Source organism: Rousettus aegyptiacus, unplaced genomic scaffold (assembly GCF_014176215.1).
Source record: "Rousettus aegyptiacus isolate mRouAeg1 unplaced genomic scaffold, mRouAeg1.p scaffold_m13_p_8, whole genome shotgun sequence".
NCBI classification, from domain to species: domain Eukaryota; kingdom Metazoa; phylum Chordata; class Mammalia; order Chiroptera; family Pteropodidae; genus Rousettus; species Rousettus aegyptiacus.
This window is the reverse complement of record NW_023416311.1, coordinates 50,415,277-50,437,349: the sequence shown is the minus strand read 5'-3', so window position 1 is coordinate 50,437,349 and position 22,073 is coordinate 50,415,277. Positions and strand designations below refer to the sequence as shown.

The window sequence follows — 22,073 nt, the reverse complement described above, 5'->3', positions numbered from 1 at the left end:
ATCATACTGTCACACTTCCTTTGTCTTATCCTGTGTTCCCTAATCAGAGACAATATGGTGTGATATATCACATGGATGAATATGGTATCTGTAAGTCTTTGAATGGTGGTGCTAGCAGAATCACTCTAGATAGGGGTAATGGACTGAAAGTTTATGTACCCTCAAATTCATATGTTGAGATCTTAACCTTCAATGTATTAGGCGGAGGGACCTTTGGGAGGTGATTGGATCATGAAGGCGGAGCACATGTGAAGGTGATTTATGACCTTATAAAAGAAACCCCAGAGAGCTTTCTCACTCCTTTAGCCATGTAAGGACAGAAGGAAAAGATGGCTGTCCATGAATCAAAAGCAGGATTTCACCAGACACTGTATTTAATGTCACCTTGATCTTGAACTTTCAAGCTTCCAAAACTGTGAGAAATAAATTTCTTTTGTTTATAACCCCAATCAATGATATTTGTGTTATATCGGCCCAAAAGTACTAAGATTTTAGATAAGAAATTCCTTCTTAAGATATGTATCTTTCCCTGTAAAAACAAATCTCCACTATTTTAAAAGTTGGCCAATATAATTAATCTGACAACAGCTTATCTCTCAATGAAAGTGCTATATCAGGAACTCAGCATTGACCTCTGCTGTTGATAAGCTGGATATATAATCATAGTAATACTTATATCCTGGTAAACATTCTTGATGAGAGATTGTTCTTAGTGTGAAGAAGTCCATGTTACTACACTCATGCAAAGTCACCATTACTGTCACCATGGACACATTTCACATCACGAACTGATAAAGGAAGAACTGAGGTAGTTAAAACTGACAAGATGGATCATTCTGTCCAACTGATTAAATAACTTCCACCAAAGTATATACCCTCTTCATATGTCCAGTTCAAAAGGTTCACCCACGTATACTACTTGTTACCTACTTTCCAATCTTGTTCTAATTCCCTGGTTACCCAACTATAAATCAGCATAAATTTATACCTTAGGCCATCCCTCCTTCTATGCTATGTGGACAACTATAACCTAAAGTTCTATGCACTGGAAGGATTTCTTATATTCCAACGGCACTGTTGAGTGGAGCTATAATATAATGGCATATCCCATTTTCATCCCAATGACAGAACTTTATATTCATACACTCAATTGTTTCTTTTTCCCTGGGAATGTTCTCTAGTACTGTTAAAATAAACCATGTGACCCAGAGTCTTGAAATCACTTGTGTTACTCAAATGATTAAATGCTACAACTACTTAATTCCCAGTCTTGACCTCCCCTGGATTTAATCCCATTCTACAACCTGCGATTACATTAAAGTCACTATGTCCAATTTATTTGTGCATACAAATATGCAACCTAGTTCTGAAATCCTATTGTTACTTCTGATACTATTTTTAGTATCAGTTAGGATCCTGTTAGGAAACATATGGTATACTCATACTAGAGATTCTGAAGAGAGACTGACAAAGAGATCATTTCTAATGAGGTAGACAGAATTTAGGGAAATGAACAAGGCGTGTAACAAAATTCAAGGGCTAGCAACAGCAGCAAGCTGTTACCACAGGCCTGAATGTCAAGTGTAACAGTGCTTAATAAATAGAAAAGGTAGCCTAAAAGGAGCCATGGCCTTCAGAATAGAGACACAGCAAATCTGGGTACAACCCCTCAGGAAGTTAGCTGGGAGGATACATGCCCTAGTCTTAGTATGCTCCTGCTCTCTCATCTACCACTGCTTCTCACTGGCCAAATATAACTGAAATCCAGAGTTCAGGGGGTTATGTTGAGGTTCTCAATACAGGCCATTCTCTTAGGAAAGGAAAGACAGTAGAAAAGGTTCTAGAAATATGCAGAGTGAATTAAAAGAGTCAAACAAAATATATTCAACATACGGCTTATTCTCTGATGCCTTATTTATTCCCCCTTTATGATATTTGTCTTGCAGCTACCTAAACTTCACATTAGCCAGGTAAGAACCCAGATGAGCTAGCAAGGGAGCTTTCAGGAGAGCTTCCAGGTAGTACATAGAGCAAAAAGTAACTATGAAGGTAGTTGGCTATAAATAAGAGGAGCTAGTTGGCTTCTGTATCTCAGTTTTAATTAGTTCTACCTTCATATAAACCCAGTTTCAGAAATGGGGGAGGGGGCTCTCTGATTTCTCGTAGTGTCAGAATATGTCCTTTATTAATTTCATCACCTCAATGACAGAACTAAAAAAAGTAAGGAGAAGTCACTTATGGTACTACTTCTCAAAACATAATTAAATATAGCTTTAAAAATACATGTTTATATAATAGAAGGAAGGAAATAGTAATAATTAGAGCAGATAAATGAAATAAATGAAATATATAATAAAAACTGAGAAAATAAAATTAAGAATTGATTTTTTTAAAAAATCAAAAAATTGACAAACCCTTTGGTAGACTAGAAAAAAGAGAAGGCTCAAATAACAGTAATGAAAGAGGAGACATTACAAACAGATGCCACAGCAATAAAAAGGATCATAAGATGCAACTATGAAAAATTTTATGCCAACAAAAATAACCTAGAAGAAACAGATAAATTTATAGAAACATGCAACCTATCAAGACTGAACCATGAAGAAATAAGTATCTGAGCAGACATATAACTAGTAAGGAGATAAAATTAGTAATCAAAAACCTCCCAACGTAGAAAATTCCAGGACCAGATGGCTTCACTGGAGAATATTACCAAACATTTGAAGAATTAACACACCAACCCTTCTCAAACTTCTCCCAAAAACTGAAGAGGAGGGAACACTTCCAAATTCATTCTATGAGGTCGGCATTAGCCCGATCACAAAATCAGACAAAGATACTACAAAAAATAGTCATATGCTACAACATGGATGCACCTTGAGGACATTGTACGAAGTGAAATAAGCCAGTCACAAAGAGACAAATACTGCATAATTCCACTTATATGAGGTCTCTAAAGTAGTCAAAATCTTAGGAACAGAAAGCAACATGGTTATTGCCAGGGGCTGGGGAAAAATGGAGGAAGAGGAGTTGTTGTGCAATGGATATAAAGTTTCAGTTTAACAAGATAAAAAAGTTTTAGGGATCTGTTGCATAGCAGTGTGTCATTAGTTAATACTACTATACCATACACTTAAAAATGATTAGGATTATAAAGTTTATGTTATGTGTTTTTCCCCACATTTTTTAAAAAACCATATTCAGAATTAGTAGTAAGGTTGTCATTATAAGTGGTGTTTTTAAAATTATCTTTCAAGCAATAATGGTAAAAGTGTACATTTTAGATGAATTTATATGTATATATGTGTACATATCAGTCATATTTACATATATTTTTCTAAAAATATGGTAATTACACATTAAATGTATATATTTATAAGCTACAGTGTCTATCCAATAAAAATTTTATACAATGTAAACAAAACAAACAAAAAAGAAAGTAAGTGGCTTACCTAGCATCAAAAATAATATCCTCAAAGGTCTTAATTAGGGGTGCTCCTATTGCATAGCCCAAAGCATATCCAATTATTCCTGAAGCATCTGCAAAGCCTATAAAATGAATTATGAACATCAAACAACTACATAAACCAGCTTTGTCATAAGATTATAAATACTATGTCATTGAAATGGATTACTTCTGAAAGTTTCATAGCATACTTTATTATTCAGGGTTCTCCAGAGAAACAGAACCAATAAGATATTGAATGCACGAGAAAATGTGCACACTTATTTGTGTAGGAGGGAGAGAGAGGGGAAGGAGAAGACGAGGGAGAGATAGATTTTAAGTAATTGTCTCACGCAATTGTAAGGGCTGGCAAGTCAAAATTTGTATGGCAAGCTGGCAGGCTGGAAATGTGGATAAGAGTTAATGTTACAGTCTTGAGTCTATAATTAAGGCTGAAATCCAAAGGGCAGGCCATCAAGCTGAAAAAACTCAGGCAGAGTTTTATGTTTCAGTCCGGAGACAGATCTGCTTCTTCTTTGGGAAACTTCAGGCTTGATTCTGAAGGGCTTCAACTGATTGGATGAGGGTTACCCACGTTAAGAAGGGTAATCTGTTTTATTCAAAGTCTACTGATCTGACTAACATTTACATCTAAAAAAAATCACAGAAATATCTAACTGTCATTTGATGAAACAACTGATTTCCATAACCTAGCCAAGCTGACACATAAAATTAACCATCAAACATATTATCCACTGCATATATTAGAGGAACTCAGATAATTTAACTACATAGGTTACCGTATCTTATTTTATCTATATATTTAATGTAAGTAAATATATTTATATTCAATATAAATTCAATATACCTTATTTCACTTAATTAGCGGTAGTAAAACAAGGTGATACTTCATAATGATATATCATTATATAATGATACCCTTGCATCTTTCACCTTAGCTGCCAGGGTAACAGGAAGTGGCAATAAAGTAAGCTCTCCACAGTGTATAGACATGTGTTTTAATCGTTATTCAGTAGAACCAAAAGTAAAACAAACATACTTGCCGCCACGCTCGGTCAAGACTAATAACATCACTAACCATCAGGAAAATTAAACTAAAAACCACGATATCACTTCACACCTGTTAGGATGGCTGTTATCAAAAACTAATAAATCATTGGGAAAATATTTTCTAAAAGTAAACATAAATATCATTTATTTTAGTGTATTGGCATAAATTTCCTTACCTCGGGTGAAAAAATTATTATTTTAGTGTAAAATGCTATTTTCTTTTAAGTCGACTTCACAATAAGTACAGAAAAACAACTTTAAATTTTTTTTTGGAAATTGATAGATAACCCTGTACAAATAGATGCTCTACAGGACTAGAAGTTATTGCAATATAAGGAAGTACAGATTATTCTGAGATATACCTCAGGGTTACTTATTGTAAGATACAGTAGCATAAAACACTGTCAACAGAGAATACTTCACTTACTCAGCTTAATAGCATATTACTTCTCTCTCTTGGATGAAATGAACAAGATTACATTTTCATCAACTTCAAAATATCAGAGCCCCCCCTTCTCAAGAAAAAAGGATTAAAAAGATTTAGTTAATGTATGTAAAGAACTTAGTACAACTATGATTATTATTCCAATACCACACTGAATCTAGTACCGAGGAGACCTAAAACAATATTTCTATCCCCTTATGGAAATGGTGGTAGCAACTTCACACAAACAGCCCCAAAATTCAAACATGCAACTACTCAAGCAATTCAATCTGGCAATTTTGACATTTCTTTCCTAGCAAAATGAACTGCAGCCTATATAATTTTATATGATGAATATTTCTATAAATATGCAATATATATGGAAAGAGTATAGTTTTTATTACTTAAGAATATATTTTTTCCTTTTGCTCTATTTCTTTTAGAGTGACTTTCAGATGATTTGTCTACAATTCCAAATCCCAAGCAGCTCCTCAGAATTCAGTGGCTCAATGTGATTTTGAAGTTAAGCATACCAGTTATCATCTATTACAATGCTATGATAAGGGCCAATAATTACCACTTACATATCAGTTTAGATATGCACACCAAAATATAGAAGCTCAATAAAAATTCAGGATGGGTTAATTATATTAGAGGGAAAAATAAACTTACCTAAATAAATACCAGCTGCGTATGTGTCAACACTCTCAATAAGAAAGTTTACTCCAAGGATAAAAAGAAGCATTCCTGCTACTCCTAGCACAATCTGCCCAAGGATGAAGAAAGATACATATTTTAATGGGAATGACGTGGTTCTCCTGCAAGTTTTGATAATCTTCATTGCTTTGCAAATATCTTCTGAAAAGATAATTATTTTTTTGTTAGAGTTTAAAGTTAAACACACAACAAATATACAGTATCTTTTATGAAATATTTTACCTTTTATTAGCTATTTTCACCATTGTGCTTTTTCTTTTCATTAAGGTTTTATTTACATTGAATGTAGTAGTTTTACAATCAATCATAAAGTTCTCAGGAAAAAAATGCAATGATAAAAGAAAGTTTGTGGGAATATTGAAAAAGATTCAAATATTATAAACCAAATACAAATGTGTTTTACTTGTTATTCAGAAGAACCAAAAGTAAGACAAATATATTTGTTGCCACTCTCAGCCAAGCTTAAGAAATAATTGCATAAGTAATAAATCACTGCAAAAAATATGTATGGTTATATGTATATACACACTATGTATATATAATACAAATACAGACATATTCCTTTTAAATTTGGCATTTAGTAACCCTGACCCAGGATAGAAGTATTTTCAATGTTTTAGATTATCTCAATTATCAAAGATTACCTTCTGAGTCTAGTTGTATATCCACTTTTTTAGCAATCTTAACATCAACTTTGTGTCACTCTGATTAATTAAATAATTTCCAATTTTATACCCACTAATTTCTAGAACATAGATACATAAAGACAAGGCATTATGCAATAAAACTTGCTTTCTGTTAGTCGTTATATGGTAATACACTAGATTTTTAATTCCTTTAAGTGACAGTCTATTTCTTATGTTTTAAATTCACGTGGTTGTAAGCAATAATAAATAAATGTTTGTTGGAATTATATTTGTCATTAAATTGATAGATCAAAGCATTGCTATTGGATGTCTTACTATGTACATTTGATTGGCATTTAACAAACATTCTTAAAATATTATTGTTGAAAACTAATTAATATGTAGATTGCAAAATAGTACAATAATGGAAAATTTCAGCTAGTTCAGTATTCATATGGAATATCTGATTCCATGTAAAATGGGAGGAGGTCTTTAGAATTATGATTCAAAATATAGACAAAATTGAATGATAGTTCAATTTTATAGACGCATTAACTTGTGGTGATATCGGTATCAATGTGATATTTCCAACATCTTGGCCTCTTAGTTCCTTGAACTGCTCTCCTCCCATGTACTTGTACTCCACTTACCTTAGCTACTCATTTTAAACTTTCAAAAACAATAACTACAAACCTTCCTTAACTGCAATTGCAAGTCTTTCCAGTTCATTCCTTCTAGTAAACAACAATTCCTAAAACCCATGAGGACCTATAATCCATAGATCCTACTTCTTTTTACAAATTGCAATATCTCTTTTACATCCTTACTTCTCTCATTGTCATCTTACCGCTTTTAAATCTCTTGCTCTCTTTTATATCATGCCTCAGTAAAACTGCAATCCTAGTTAAATTAAACTCTTCTCCTTACTCTATACCTATACTTTTAAAGATGAATGTGACTGTAAAAAACACACAGCCATGCAAATCTCACTTTGAATTCATGATTATTAACCTCTAGGAGTTCACTCAACCTCATGATAATAAAGTACGTCCGTCGTCTACTACTTGGCCTTCTCCCAGAAAATTCAACTTGTTTATTTCCCTTCTCATAGGGATCAGAGTCCTGAGATTCCTGTCCAGTATCTGAAAACAAATGTTTCTACCAATAGAATAAAACTAATCTTTTAGCACCCTTCTTCATGTTAAACTATCCTTTATTTGGACTACAATTTCAAAGGAGGAAGCAGTCAGTACTACAACACTGGTAATAGTTCAAGAAATATAACAATGTTTTGATTATATTAAATAATACAAATTATGTTGGTGGGTTGATAAAAATAATTCCATTGCAGTGTTTAGGGTAGATGCCATGTTAAAATGGGTTGAAGAAAGAGTATGAGATAAAACCAGAAAGCATGGACATTTCTTTAAAAAAAAACTGCCAGTGAAAATACGGAGATCGTGTAAAGTGACAAAAAGAGGACTGCAGATTATATCAATTGTTGGCTTTGTTTTTTAAGAATGGGAAGAACTTGAGTACATTTAAGTGCCAATAAATAGGACCAAAAGAGAGAGGAATTTGCAGAAGGAAGAGGGAGAAGTTCACCAATGGAATAAAGTCCCCAAGTAGGCAAGAGAGAGCAGGATATTTAGCAGGAGGATAGCTAGTCTATATTAACAAGAAGGAAGAAGTAAAGAATGTGAACATGAAAATATAGGTGAAATTATCATTTCTATGGTAAGAAATTAAGGCAATTTTCTCTTATGGCATATATTTTCTATCCAACAAAGGTACTATAGACTGAATGCTTGTGTCTGCCCATAAATTCATGTTGAAGACCCTAATCCCCATTGTGATGATATTTGGAGATGGGGCCTTTGGGAGATAATTAAGTCATGAAAGTAGAGTTCTCATAAATGGAATTAATGCCCTTAGAAGAAGAGACAAAAGAGAGCTTGCTCTTCTCTCTCTTTCTCTCTCTCTGCTACAGCTATATGAGGACATAACCAAGAAGAGGGCCCTTACCAGGAACTAAATCGACCAGCACCTGGATCTTGGACTCCTAGAGCTGTGACAAGTAAACTTCTGTTGTAATGGCAGTCCAGACTAACTAAAACATGAGTAAAGTCTAAAATTCTTGTTATGAATTATGGAAGATAGTGGACTAAAAAAAAAGTCAGGGTAATGGATCCTTTTCAGAGTATAATTGAAGTTGACAGTAACAAATTCATTGTGGGAATAAACTATCCTCTTGTGTGATTGTTTTTCCCCTCAAACATTCATCACCAACCCAGGAAAGATATATGGTTGGAACAAAAATTTTCTAGGCCAGAAATAAGAAATGACAATAGGATGGGGATCTTAGGATTATGGTAAGAGTATGTTTGAAATAATCTAATATTTCATATTAAGAAACATAAAATAAACTACAAATGAAAGAAAGTAACAACAAGGAGAATCTTATAAAGGGAGGAAGCAGATGTCAACAGACTGAAGTTTCCAACGAAAAAAATAACTGCTATTTTCATTATATGAGGGAGTCGGAAGAATTAGTGGGTGTCATCAGAGAGTGTAATAATAGATATTTAGGAAGTTCTCAGTGAAGTGGCAGTGCACTGCAGCCATGGGTACGTTGGGAACTCAATTAAATGCAGACATCTAGAACCTAAAGATCGGAGTGTGAAACAAATGTTTTCATGAACTAATGGAGAAAATTCAGTTCTAACTGCTCAAGGATTTTGTGGAATACGAGGTCAACATGTTAGTTGAGGCATAGGGCTGAAGATCAACTTGTTGTGAATATAGAAAATTATGATGAGCTGGGAGAAGCAGAGAAAGGGAGTGGGACATGATGGTAAATGGACTGTTCCAAGAAGATTCAGGCCACTCATGAGGGAAGATGAGCATAGAAGCTAATTGGAAAGTACATAAAGAGAACAACATAGGAGAAACATACAGAAAAGAAGGATCAAAAAGGGATTGGGAGAATTAAAGAACATAGAAATTAAAATATATATACATACACACATACATATAAACTGAAGAGTGAATATAAGAGTAAAAAAATTGGTTATGTAAGGATAAACTTTTAAACAAAATAAGTAAAATATTTGCATAGAAAGATCTATGAAATGAGCACTTTACTGCAAAGACTGTTTACTTTATTTCTGCTTCTTTAATACCAAGCAGAGGGTCACTCAGTAAACACACTAAATAGGTGTTGTTAGATAAATTTCATGTTCCTAAACACAATTAGAAAATAAAATATATAAAATTTAGATGATATAAAGAAGACACAAAGGAGGAAAGACTGTACTACTTCTACTCCCAGGACTCCTGTTGACTGCTGACCAAGCAGCATTTTTAATACGTCTCCATCACTGCTTCCTAAATTTTCACTCTTTCTAACTAGGACAGGATTAAGGGAAGAATAGGAATGATGCATTTTCCATTCCCTTCTTTCTAAAATTCATTTTCTAGTTCAATCAGTGGTTCATCTACAAATATAATAAGTATTTTACAAATATTTTTCCAAATAATCCTATAAATTAATAAATATTTAACATTTATATTCTATGAATATTATAAATACATTATAAATATGGTGCATATTATATACTATATCAATATATCATATAGTACATATCAACATATTATTTAATATATGAATTATACAGTACATACATATATTAATTATATTAACACATTATGTACTTTAATATGAACTACTTTTTATTTATATTGTAAACACACATGATAAACATACTTTTTAAACATAATAAGCTTGCATATACACACACACATAGAGACAGCCTCATGCTTTTTTCAATCTTGCTAAAGCCAATTTAAAGCTGCCAAAACGAGTAAATGCATTCCAACACTTTTATAAGCCTATATACAAGAAGGTACCTAAAACAATAGTATTAGAAACAGTGCTATGAATTTCAAATAGTCTTTATCTACTTGAAGTAGCAAAATGATTGTGGAATACATTTTTTAAAAATGAAAGAAGTGAAGAAGCTACCAATCATTTTTAGTTTCAAAATCCTATGTCAAAGGGCAGCCCTCATTTTGAAATTATAGGAGTAACTAGAAAATATCTGACCTTTCTTTTTGTGTATATAAGTTTTTTATGTTTGTATTTGTGCTTGTGTATATGTGTGTTGAAGCCAAAATAAAGGGATTAATTAAAGCATATTGTGGAAGAAATAAAGAATTACTAAACTTCCTCAAGAGACTTATATATAAAAATTGGTAAAAGAAAAACAATTTCACAAAATAATTATCCAAAACTATTCTTTCTACTTTCTATCCCCATCTCTTACTTGAAAGGGTATATGATCATAAGAAGGTGAGAGAATGGCATATATGTTATTAGGGAGCTATAATAAATTAGCTTAGTAAATTTGATCATAGAGATACAGATACAGATAAGTGGATATACTGACAGACAAATATCACAATCCATTTTAAGTTCCTAGGACCAATGGTTTAAATAAATAATAATAAGTATCTTTTAAAATCTTACCTTCAGTTTCTCCATATGATCGATAATTTTCATTACCTAAGTATGGGAAAGCAAATAAAAGTGATCCAAATCCTATTAAAATGGATGACACTGTAATCCATTTTAGTTTGTTTCCTCTCCCTCCATAGTATGCTATAAATACTGCTATCAGGCAAGATGAAATATCATAAACCAATGACAACAACATACTAGCAATGACATTCAGACTACTGTCCCGCCGAAATGTGTCGATGCTCAGATCTACAAGACCAAACGCAATACCTAAAATGTAAAAAGAAAACAGAAAACAATAATATGCATTTTCAGAGACAAAATAGATCACCATTATAATCATTACAAAGCAAATTTACAGTGATTTAAGTTCATTTTACATTATTCTCAATGCTTAAGATTTATAAGCACAATTCCTTCTCTAAAACACTAATAGGCCTTAACCTCTATGAAATATTTGCTAATTAAATTATTGTAGCTATTTTTAACTACTATATTCAGAAATAATTTACTGAAGAATGATATTTTTAATCATCTCAGTAATCTTTATTTTAATGTAGTATATTTTAATTATTAAAAATAAATAACAATCTAATAAATATTTGTCTGCCAGCCAGAAAAGAAAAAAAAACGTTATCAAAATAGTTGAAGCCCAACATGTACTTCCCAAATACACTCTCTCTTTCTCCATAACTTGAATCCTATACTTGAAATTTACCATGCCCAAATCTTTTTAACACATTTTTGACAACGTATACATCCTTGAATAATATGGAGTATTATTTGTCATGTTCTTGAACATTAAATAAATGATACCACATATGCACATTTCCATCACTCATCCTCCAATTGGGGAAAAAAATCATACTAAATGTTTGAAACAAAAATAAATTGATATAGGCGGTGGTTACGAAGCAATACATTTGTTGGATTGGAAAGGGGAAATAGTTACCAACTGACTTATGATGTCTATGCTACCAAAGCTGCTAGAGCATGGCCGGGGTGGCTGCTGCTGGGCCTGCACTCACTACCTGTTCTGGACTAAGTCAGGACCCACACTCTTGGTAACGCTACAGGAGCTAGCTCACAATTACCTGCTGCTTCTGCTGCTCCTGCCGTTGCCAGCACCCATGAGCACTGTGTTGCTGAGTCATCCACTGTTGCTGTTTATGGAGCTGCACTGATTACTGACCATAAATTCCGGAGCCTTCACTCACCCAGAATTTGCTGCTGTTGCCAAAAACACCACCAGAAACAAAGAGCAGGGGGGAAAAAAGGGAGAAAGAGTTCCCTTTGCTCCTTTTTCAAATCTACTACCACAGCTTCTCACCGGCAACACCTAAATTGATGCCAGCTGACAGGCAAATTTGGAAAATGTAAGTTTACAGGCTGCCAGTCCCCTTGCAAACAGGAATGAGTCCAGAAGGGCAACAGTGGAGTTTATTACGGTCAACAGACAAATAACTTGGAAAGTTCACCCTTTGGACTGCTCAGGATAGATACATTTTCACCCTCTCCTCTTATTTAAATTTCCATACCAAATCAATATCAGCATCATCATGCTTCTGCCTAACATGTTTCATGTTATTCTTGCAAAGGCCTTCTCACTCTTTCCCAAAAAAAGAGAGACACACAGTCCAATCAGTCACCATGTCCATCTCAAAATAATGCTAATCCTTCTGGGTAAATCACAAACCTGAATGGATTTTTTTTTAAACATAAAATCTAAATTGCAAATGTACAAATGGCATAAAGAGGTATAAAAGGTATAAACAAATAATTAAGCAAACACATCAGAGGCCTAAGTTTGTGAGGGAACTGTATTACAAAATATACCATAAGTCCTGCTTAGAACCACAACAGTTTAATAGACCAAGAGCAGCAAGAAACAAGCAAAAAACTTTGCTGCATCCAAGAGCAGAATTTTTTTCAACTCTCATTTTAGATGTGGCCAAGGAGGATAAAGGCTAAGGCAAGAAACATCCTATAACTGTGTATATCTCTTGGCTTGGGGTATTAATTCCCTTTCTGATTCGGAAATATTCTGTAACGTAGAGATGAAGATGTAACATTATCACCCGCAATTCTTTTATAAAATAGTAAGGGAGAGAAAGTGAGAAAAAAATTTATTTCTCTAAATGGTTATGATACACAGTTGATATTCATAACTTCCTTCTTCCACTATTCACTCCCTCTTCTACCTCTTGATTTCACACAGTATATAGGGTGAAGCATACACTTTACCCTATGGGACAGCATCCCAAACTTTTCGATTGTTGTCCCCCAACTGGAGCCCTATCTGAGTCTTCAATAAGACATTATAATTATATAAGGCCCAGAGTTTCTGGTTATTGAGATATATAGTAAGGTCAGTGAATTCCATAAACATAAATTTCCTGATGTACTTCTTTTGCTATAAATGCATTCCTTCATTAAAAGCAATGTGATAATAAGATGATCATGATGTGTATAAGACATTCATTAAGTTCAGGTATAATTGTTCTGGTAGAACCATAGTGATTCAAAAAAACCTATATCCAAAACAAATCTGTGAGAAGAAATTATTGCCCGCTCCATAATAGAAGCAGATGATGTAATCAACTTGCCCCTAGATAGCTAATTGATTTCGCCAGAGAATGGAACCATTTCTTGGATTGTGTTGACTTATCCTCAGCAGTACACTCAGCAGTGCAACAGTCAGATCAGATCTGGTGAAGATAAATCCATTCATTCAGCTCTTGTATAACCTCCGTTCTTGATGCAAGTGTCACTATAAACATGAGCTCATTGAAAAAGACATACAATGGCTGAGAAAGAGGCTGGCTTATATTCATAGGATGGTTATTTATCTACCTTATTATTGAGAGCTTCCTCTGAAATTCAGTTATTTGGTGAACATTCACATAGGACAACTCTGCCCATTCGGACAGACATACTACTTACTCAGCCCTCCTAGTCACCAAATGGTCAACTCATTAGGCAATGGGAGCTTGATACATAGGAAATACAGACTATCAGATGTACTGCTCAACATTCTTCCCACTGGGAAGATATTTCTTTTCCTCTTCTTTAGGGCATCCCCCGAGTGGAACTACAATACTACCATAGTGTAACTCCACTTTCAAAACCACAGGCACCAAAGATTATGTCTTTTTCTCAGAAGTGAGTGGTACAAATGAAGAAACCTTTTTTTAATTTTAGAAGAGGTAGACCTGCACACTCCAAACCAATTGGTCCCTAAAAGACATCACTGAATTGCCAGGCAGATTTTTGGGATACAGCGTTCTCTCTCAGGACACACTTTATGTTAGTCATCCTGGGAAGGCTGGGATCTGATTCTATTTATGAGTCTGGCAGCAATAAGGGGTGAGGGGTGGGGTTTGAGGGCAATCAGAATTCCCTTAGCTCAGCATCTTCACACAGGGAACTGCTTTTTCCTCAGTCATAGGAGGAATAGTTTCTCCTACTGGGAAAGCAGATTCGAGATTTCAGGGTTTATGGTTCTCAGATTCATTGAATTCTACCCAAATGCCTTTATCCCAGTTTTCAGGGTCCTACTCCTCTCCTATCAATGCCCCAAATCTCACATTAGTGATCTAGTGAATCTGTGAATTCAACTTGTGTTGTAATCCTACAACCATAAATTAGGATTGATACTATTTAAAATATGCAGTACATAGCTAAAAATAATGAGACTCATACAACCATCAGAGAAACTCACACATTTTCTAATCATGCCCTAAACTTCTCATTTGCTTTCTGTAAACTATCCAGTGCAGTTAGAAGCAACAAGTCAACCACAGAATGTCTATAGTCTAAAGTTTCACCATAGGAGTCAATCGCAGAAGCTGTTGGTCTCCCAAAGTCTTACCTTCTATAAGAACTTTATCTCAGGCAACATTCTGAATAATTATTTTGTCACTACACACTGTGGACATCCAGTGTACTATTTTTAAAGCCTAGTCAGGTTAGATAACCAATTACAGGTTCCTATGATTTATTTGTTTTTTCCTGGTTCATTGCTTGGTATGGAGTACTGTATCAAAAATTATATTTTTTGTAATGTATAGACAAATCAGATTTTTTACACTGGTGAAGCTAAAAGTTTAGTCAAAAATTTTTCGAACATCTTTATATTTATACATCATAACATTTTAGAAAATAATATTATTTTTGATACATATATACTTTAATTTCTTAGCCTACTTATCTCTAATAAAATGTTATTGATGTATTTATAAAGAATATATTTTTAATATGATCTCATTTCTAATTGTTCTCATGAAATAAGCTGCAATTCATTAGAGTTGCTTTTTATAGTTCTGTAGCAAAAGGTTAAACTCAGCAGGCTTTCATTGTTCAAAAAAAGACCTATCTTCAAGAGTGGCCTTTGGTTGGCTCTTGGGAATGACTCTGACCCCTTGAATATTCTGCCTGACAAGAGTGCTTTTATATGCCTGAAGCTTTGGGCCCCACAGTACCAACTAGATTACTTTATATTAACAAGGCAATTTAAGGTGAGCACCTATTGTGTGCCTGAGGCCTCTGACAATGCTATATTACTTTGATTAGACAGTTTATGCTAACAGTATGCTTTATGATAAATGCCTTTTTTGTGTGTGTGTTGAGGGGTGAGTGGGTAATGGATTCTGATTAGCTGAGGTTAGTCACATAGATCCTACATGATTGACCCTACCCACCACTCCCCCCCGGTCTCCCCCCCCCCCCTCAATATATTCTGAACATCAAGACTTATATGAGCTTCCTTGTTTGGCAACTCTTAGCATGTATTATCACACATTGTTACTGAAAGAATTAAGCATGTGACTTCCATGTGACTCTACTGAGAAAGGACACATGGAAGCTTAGACCTGGTTTCTTCTACACTTTGTCCCATGCGCCTGTTCCTTTTGCTGATTTTAATCTGTATCCTTTCACTCTAATAAATCATACCATTAATATATCTTTCTTTGAATCTTGAATCTTTCTAGTGCATCATTCATTCTGAGTCTTAGGGATGGCCAACACAATAGTTAATAAATTTGAAGTTGTTAAGGCCTCCAAATGACTCTTCATTGTAGATCATATTTTAATTGAGAAAACATTCTCTACAAATGTGTATCTAGTCACCTCGAAAAAAACACCACTAAATAAATAATGTTTTAGTTCTGTTTTTGTACCAAACTATTTTGGCCAAAATTCTCCATTTAGAGAATCTTTCATTGACAAATATTTTACAATACAAAACTCTTCAAATAAGTTGTTTTTATGATTATTTTGAATGTTTCACCAAATATAAATGTGCAAAGCCATAGGCCTTCTTAATGTTATTCCAATATGTGAAAACAAATAAGTTATAATTCACTATATTAATATAATAAAGGACAAACATCACATAAACATCAAAATGCAGAATAAGCATTTGACAAAATCTAACACAATTTCACAATAAAAATACTCAATTAATTAGGACTAGAAGGCACTGTCTTCAAATTCACAAAGTATATATAGAAAAACATATATGGAAAAACCTACAGCATAATTTTAAAGTTAATAGAGTTACTATATGACCCACAATTCCACTCCTAGGTTATAAAATCCAGAAAAATGAAAATATATGCCCACATGAAAACTTCTATACAGTTTCAGCTCATATGTAAGGAGCTTAGAAGTCACCATTCTGCCCTAACAAGTTACAAACTGAACAGACTTAAAAATTAACAAGTCTTCCTGCATACATAAGCAAGGTGAAGACACAAGGCAAACTAGATAAGATCGTAAATTCAACTATCATTATAACTCATCAATCCATACATTTAAATTTTGTGTTTGATTTCCAGAAATATCAGCTCTACAGTTAAAATAAAATGGGAGCTTACTTTAGGGCTTTGATGAGAGCTCTCGAATTCTCAAATTATGACCTGAGCTGAGCTTGCCATCTTTCTTCACAAGCACTTAAGGGCACTGAAAAGATTCTACATGACACGAGTGTCCTTATAATCATCAATACTACCATAAGGTAAAATGCAGCTGCCACTTGACCTTTTAAAGCACATGCTTCAGTTGGTACTTCATCCCAAACAAGCATGGGTGATAGCTTGATAAGTTGTGATGCCACCGAATGCCAAGAATTACTATCCATTTCCCATTGGCAAATTGCTCAGCACTTCATTCAAGATTAAAAGCATAATAAAACCAATCCTAAAATCCCATATTTATGGGTATATCTTCTGGCACCACTCCTGATACCAATTCCATAACAGTCTGGATCCAATCAGGAGAGAGAAACTACACAGTAATTTGAACAAGGATGTAAAGAATTATTAACTATAGTAGGGACTAAAGTAACAAGGAATTAGCTAGTAAAAAGTAAAAAGAATGCTACAGAACATAGAAATAGCCAGTATGAAAAAAAGTAACTTCCCCTAGGGCTGATATTGAACACTAAAGGACTAAAATCCAGACATTGTTAAAGAGGGCATAACAAAATTTTGGCAAATTGAATCCAGCAACATATAAAAAAGACAACAATCTAGTAATAAGGGTTTATCTCAAAATGCAAGGCTGGTTAAATATAAAATAATCAAAAATAAAAGAATGCAATATATAATGTTAATAAAATAATTAAGAAAAGCCATATAATGGTCTTGATACAGAAAAAAAATACCTTGATAAAATTCAATACCAATTCATGACAAATTCTCAACCAAGCATAAAAGGGAACGTCTGCAACCTGATAAAGGGCATCTGCAAAAAACATACTTAATTGTGAAAGGCTCAATGATTTCCAGCTAAAATTGGGAAAAATAAATGAACTTCCTGTTTCAGAATTTCTATTCTACATTGTACTGGAAGTCCTAATCAGTTTAACAAAACGAGAAAAAAAAATAAAAAGCATACAGGTGGAAAATAAAGATGTAAAACTGTCCTGATTCAGAGATGACATGATCATGTATGTAAAAAATCCTAAGGAATCTGCCAAAGACTCCTATAACCAATACATTAATTTAACAAAGTTGAAGGATGAAGAACCAAATAAAGAGATATACCATGGTCAGGCATCAAAACACTCAACATTGTTACGATGTCAATTTACTCCAGGTCTATAGAACTAAAGAAATCCAATTAACATCCTGGTAAGTTTTTCATAGAAATCAATGAATTAGTTCTAAAATTAATGCGGAAAGGCAGAATATCTAGAATAGCCAAAACAACTTTTGAAAAGAACAAAGTCAGAAAAACTCCTAATTCCATTACATATAATAAAGCCACAGCAACCAATACATTATAATATTTGTATAAGTATAAGACAAGGTAGGTCAATAGAACAGAATGCAGAGGCTAGAAATAGATGCAGAAAGAAATCAGAATCTCTAAAAAAAGTGTCAAGGTATTTCAATGGGATAAAAGACAGTTTTTTCATTAATTATGCTGGAGAAAAATGTTCTATGGAAAAAATTAACCTTGACCCTTTCCATATACAAAAATTTATTCAAAATAGATCAGAGACCTAATTATAAGAGCTAAACCATAGAAGGCCACAAAAAAGAAAATCTTTATGACACTGACTTAGGCAATACTTCTTTAGATAGAAGCCAAAAAAAAATGAACCTTTAAAAAATTAAATTGAACTTCAATAAAACTGAACACGTTTTTCATCAAAAGGATACAGGGAAGAAAATGAAAAGACAAACCACAAATGATGAGGAAAGAGGGAAGGAGGGAGGCAGGCAGTAAGTCAAGCACGGCCTCAGTCTAGTTATAACATCAAACATATCTAGCTTGAAGTTCAACATATAGAATGAGTATACTGTAAGACTTGCATGGACATAAACTAGATAGGGGCAGAAATGAAGAAATGTTGAAAATTAAAGAAGTCTAAAATATGATGACTAAATGCAATATGTGTTCCTAGATAGAATTTTGTACCAAAACAGAAACGGAGACACTACTGAGAGTGAGGCCACCAATTCATAGTTTGATAGTAGTGTTGCACTGATAACCCTGACTGGGAGGAGTAGATGGTGGTTACAGGTCCTCACTTTGGAAAGATGCATACGGGGTATTTAACAGTAACGGGGCATCATATCTGAGAAAATCTATTTGTACAGGGAAAGAAAAGGTGGAAGAACAAATGTGGTAAAATATAACCAACTAGGGAATCTGGGTGAAGGGAACTCAGGAATTCTTTGCATTGCCTTTGCACCCTTTCCATATGTTTAAAATTATTTCAAAATTGTTTAAATTGTAGCAATACATGGGCAATGGGCTAGCGAGTGGTTACCAGAGTGTAGAGGGAAATGAGGAGGGGGGAGGTAGACAGGGGGAAAATATTTAAGCTATTTCTTCAATTAAAAAAAATAACTAATTAAAAAAATAAAAGATTAAATTAAAAAATAAAAAATAATAAAATGTAACAATAAATAATAAATATATCAATCGGTAAATAGATAAGTGAAGAGATAGACCATTTTTAAGAATGGAAGACTCAATATTACACCCAAATGACTTGTATGAAGTCAGTTAATAAGTAGTGGAGCTAAAACCAATCACTGTCAACCACTTGTTCCAAACCTTCAATAGCTCCTCATTACCCACCAATAAGATTATATGAACTGAGATAATCCCTGTGAAGCACCTTACTCATCACCCAGTACATTAATGGGAAGGAAAAGCCTTTTAGTATTCTTTCGAAATTCTCAGTCTGGTATTTAAAGACCTTCATAATATGGCCACGATTTGTCTTTTCCTTCTTTTTTATTCATTTATGTATTCAATATATATTTACTGAGTGTCTTTTCTACCTCGGTCACTACATTAGGTCTTGGGGGGAGATAATGCACAAAATAAATATAATTACCCTTGTTGGTGCTTAGGAGAAACCATCATTCAGCCATACTCATCACTCATCATTCTGAAACAAGGCTTCTCTGTATCTGAGTGCTTATTTATCAAATCAAAAATTTGTTCTTTCATTCGCTTATTCAATAACTATCCCTTAACTACATCCCCAGCTATCAGAACTGTACCTATTCATCAAGGCATAATTTAAGTTTCTCTTCCTCAGAGAAACTTGATGATCTCAAAAATAAACTGATGACTATTTGTTTCTCTCATATAATTCTTATCACATTTAGCTTTTTTTAATTGCACTTATTTAGGCATAGCCTTCTAGAGCAAAAGAGATCATGTTTGGCAAACTCCAATGCCATCAGTATAAACAGGCTAATAAAGAATTCAGGTGTAATGGGAGTAATTAGGGCCTTGGCAAAGTAGAGAATGCATGCCCCATCTGAAGGCATTCAAATTCACATTCTTCTTCAAACTGTGTGGCAAAGATAAATACCTTTGAGTCTGGTTCTCTGATATAGCTTGTTTGAGGTCCCACTCCACCTCCTCAATTCACACATGAAGAAACAAAATCCAGAAGGAAATGACTTGGTCAATGTGTCTCAAAATTGTGAGCAGAAGCAGAAACAACCTGGTCACAGACACTGTTTTCAACTTTATTTAATCCTCCAAGTAATGCAACCCTGAACTCAGGGTTAGTGACCAAAAAACATAATGACTTAACACCACTCCCACCACTCTCCTCTCACCCACACTGTGAAGGGTAACTGTGTCAATCAGGTACTTGAAGTAAAGCAATAATAGGAGCCCAAACCCGAAGTGGCAGCCCGTTTAACCTGCTTCGATTCTAGACATACTTTGAGAATGTTAGAGAGTACAGCCGCTTCAAGCTGAACCACCTGGTACCTCTCCTGCCTACCCCGTTCCCACATCCCCCCACCATCTCGGCTAACTGGAAGGGCTCCCTGCTCCCCTCACTACTACACCATTACCCCCACCCCTTCTGGCTCACCTTGAGCAATCGTCAAGATGCAGAAGAAAATCAGAAAGCAGTTTATGTTATTGAAACGCTGACAGTTGGGAATAACTACACAGTCCAAACCGCTGACCTCATTGGAATTTTTACTCTGTTCTCCCGACCTCTTGGCAATGGCAGACTTGTTTCTTTTCTTTTTTAGGAGACTGCGCAGCGTGACCAAGTTAGCTGGAGACATCCTCATATACTGGAGTTTTTTCCTGGCCTTTTTGGCCTCCCCAGGCACGGCGCTCTCTCTACGTTGGGCCTGTGACGCCTGGGGCTCCACGCCCCGTAGAGCGGCCTGCATGGCCAAAGCACGCAGCACGCCTGCGGAGGCTGGGGCACGGCTCACGCCGCGCGAATGTGCGGGCTGCGTGGCCTGTTCCTCCCAGGCCCTGTGCAGCCTGCTCTATCTGCTCCAACCGACAGGCCCGCAGTTATGGACGACCGGCCAGGAATTGGCACGTGCAGCCCAAGGCTCCAGAGGAAACGTTCCTTCTAGGGCAGGAGGCAAACGTCCTCGCAGAGAGGTTGGCAGTTGCCCTGAGAGAACTTCCAAGGCTGTTTCTCTTTGCTTCTATGGGAGGAAGAGGAAGAAGAAAAAACACATACCAGGGAGCACCAGAGTAACTCTAAAGGAAGTCAAATTTAATACTTTCTCATTAAGAAGCAGGGAAGAGAAATGTGCAATGACGGCTAGTAGAACCGTCCTCTAATTTTCCCACACTTGTTTATTGTAGTGTTTTTTGATCTGAGTACTCTCACTAGAAACAACCTGAAAATTGTTGAAAAAGGAGGAGTAATCAGAAGATATGAAAAAAGACAATTCTACCACATTTAGAGAAACCAGCAAAAATCTTAAAACAATGTCCCAATGAATGCTCCTAAGTGAAGTGTTTTACACATGGAAATTATTTTGCTAGAAACTATGTCTAGCAAAGAACAGAAAGGATTATTATTTTCCTTTCTAAATAGGATGATGGAACCTACAGTGTGATTTATTTACCCAGGAACAAAAATCTTAACTGAAATGGAAGATGTAGGAGAACAGTAGCAAGATATGAAAAATGTGTGTTGCTTACATGAAAATGTAACTTTTTATTGGTTTTCTTAGGCAAAATATAAATTTTTCAGGCCATGTATGTTGGGAGGGTGACATTTCAGGAAAATAGAAACTATCTTCTCTCCCATGGGTTAAACATTGTGTTACCAAAGCCAACCCGACTCTTCGACAAATTTTTATGGTGCTAGAAAGCGCTGGGGCTTGTAGAGCAGAAGCGGGGGCGAATCACAGAAGAGCTAGGAAAAGGATATCACATATCCTACCACTGACATGAGGTCTGAGTTTGCCCAATCAGCAGATCTCTCTGGTCATCAGTGAGTGGAAATGTAATTTCATCTAT

General features: G+C 34.8%; 1 protein-coding gene across 1 annotated transcript in view; it reads right to left on the bottom strand.

Moving 5' to 3' along the window:
* The window catches only part of SLCO6A1 (solute carrier organic anion transporter family member 6A1), a 77,349-nt gene extending 56,372 nt beyond the window's left edge, over window positions 1-20,977 (bottom strand). Inside the window, exons 1-5 of the mRNA XM_016141408.2 lie at window positions 20,665-20,977; window positions 11,897-11,965; window positions 10,812-11,072; window positions 5,613-5,798; window positions 3,453-3,549 (exon numbers count right to left, since the gene is read on the bottom strand). Coding sequence (XP_015996894.2) covers window positions 3,453-3,549; window positions 5,613-5,798; window positions 10,812-11,072; window positions 11,897-11,965; window positions 20,665-20,977 — 926 coding nt within the window. The remainder of the gene's footprint in view (window positions 1-3,452; window positions 3,550-5,612; window positions 5,799-10,811; window positions 11,073-11,896; window positions 11,966-20,664) is intronic.
* Between the last annotated feature and the right edge of the window lie 1,096 nt (window positions 20,978-22,073).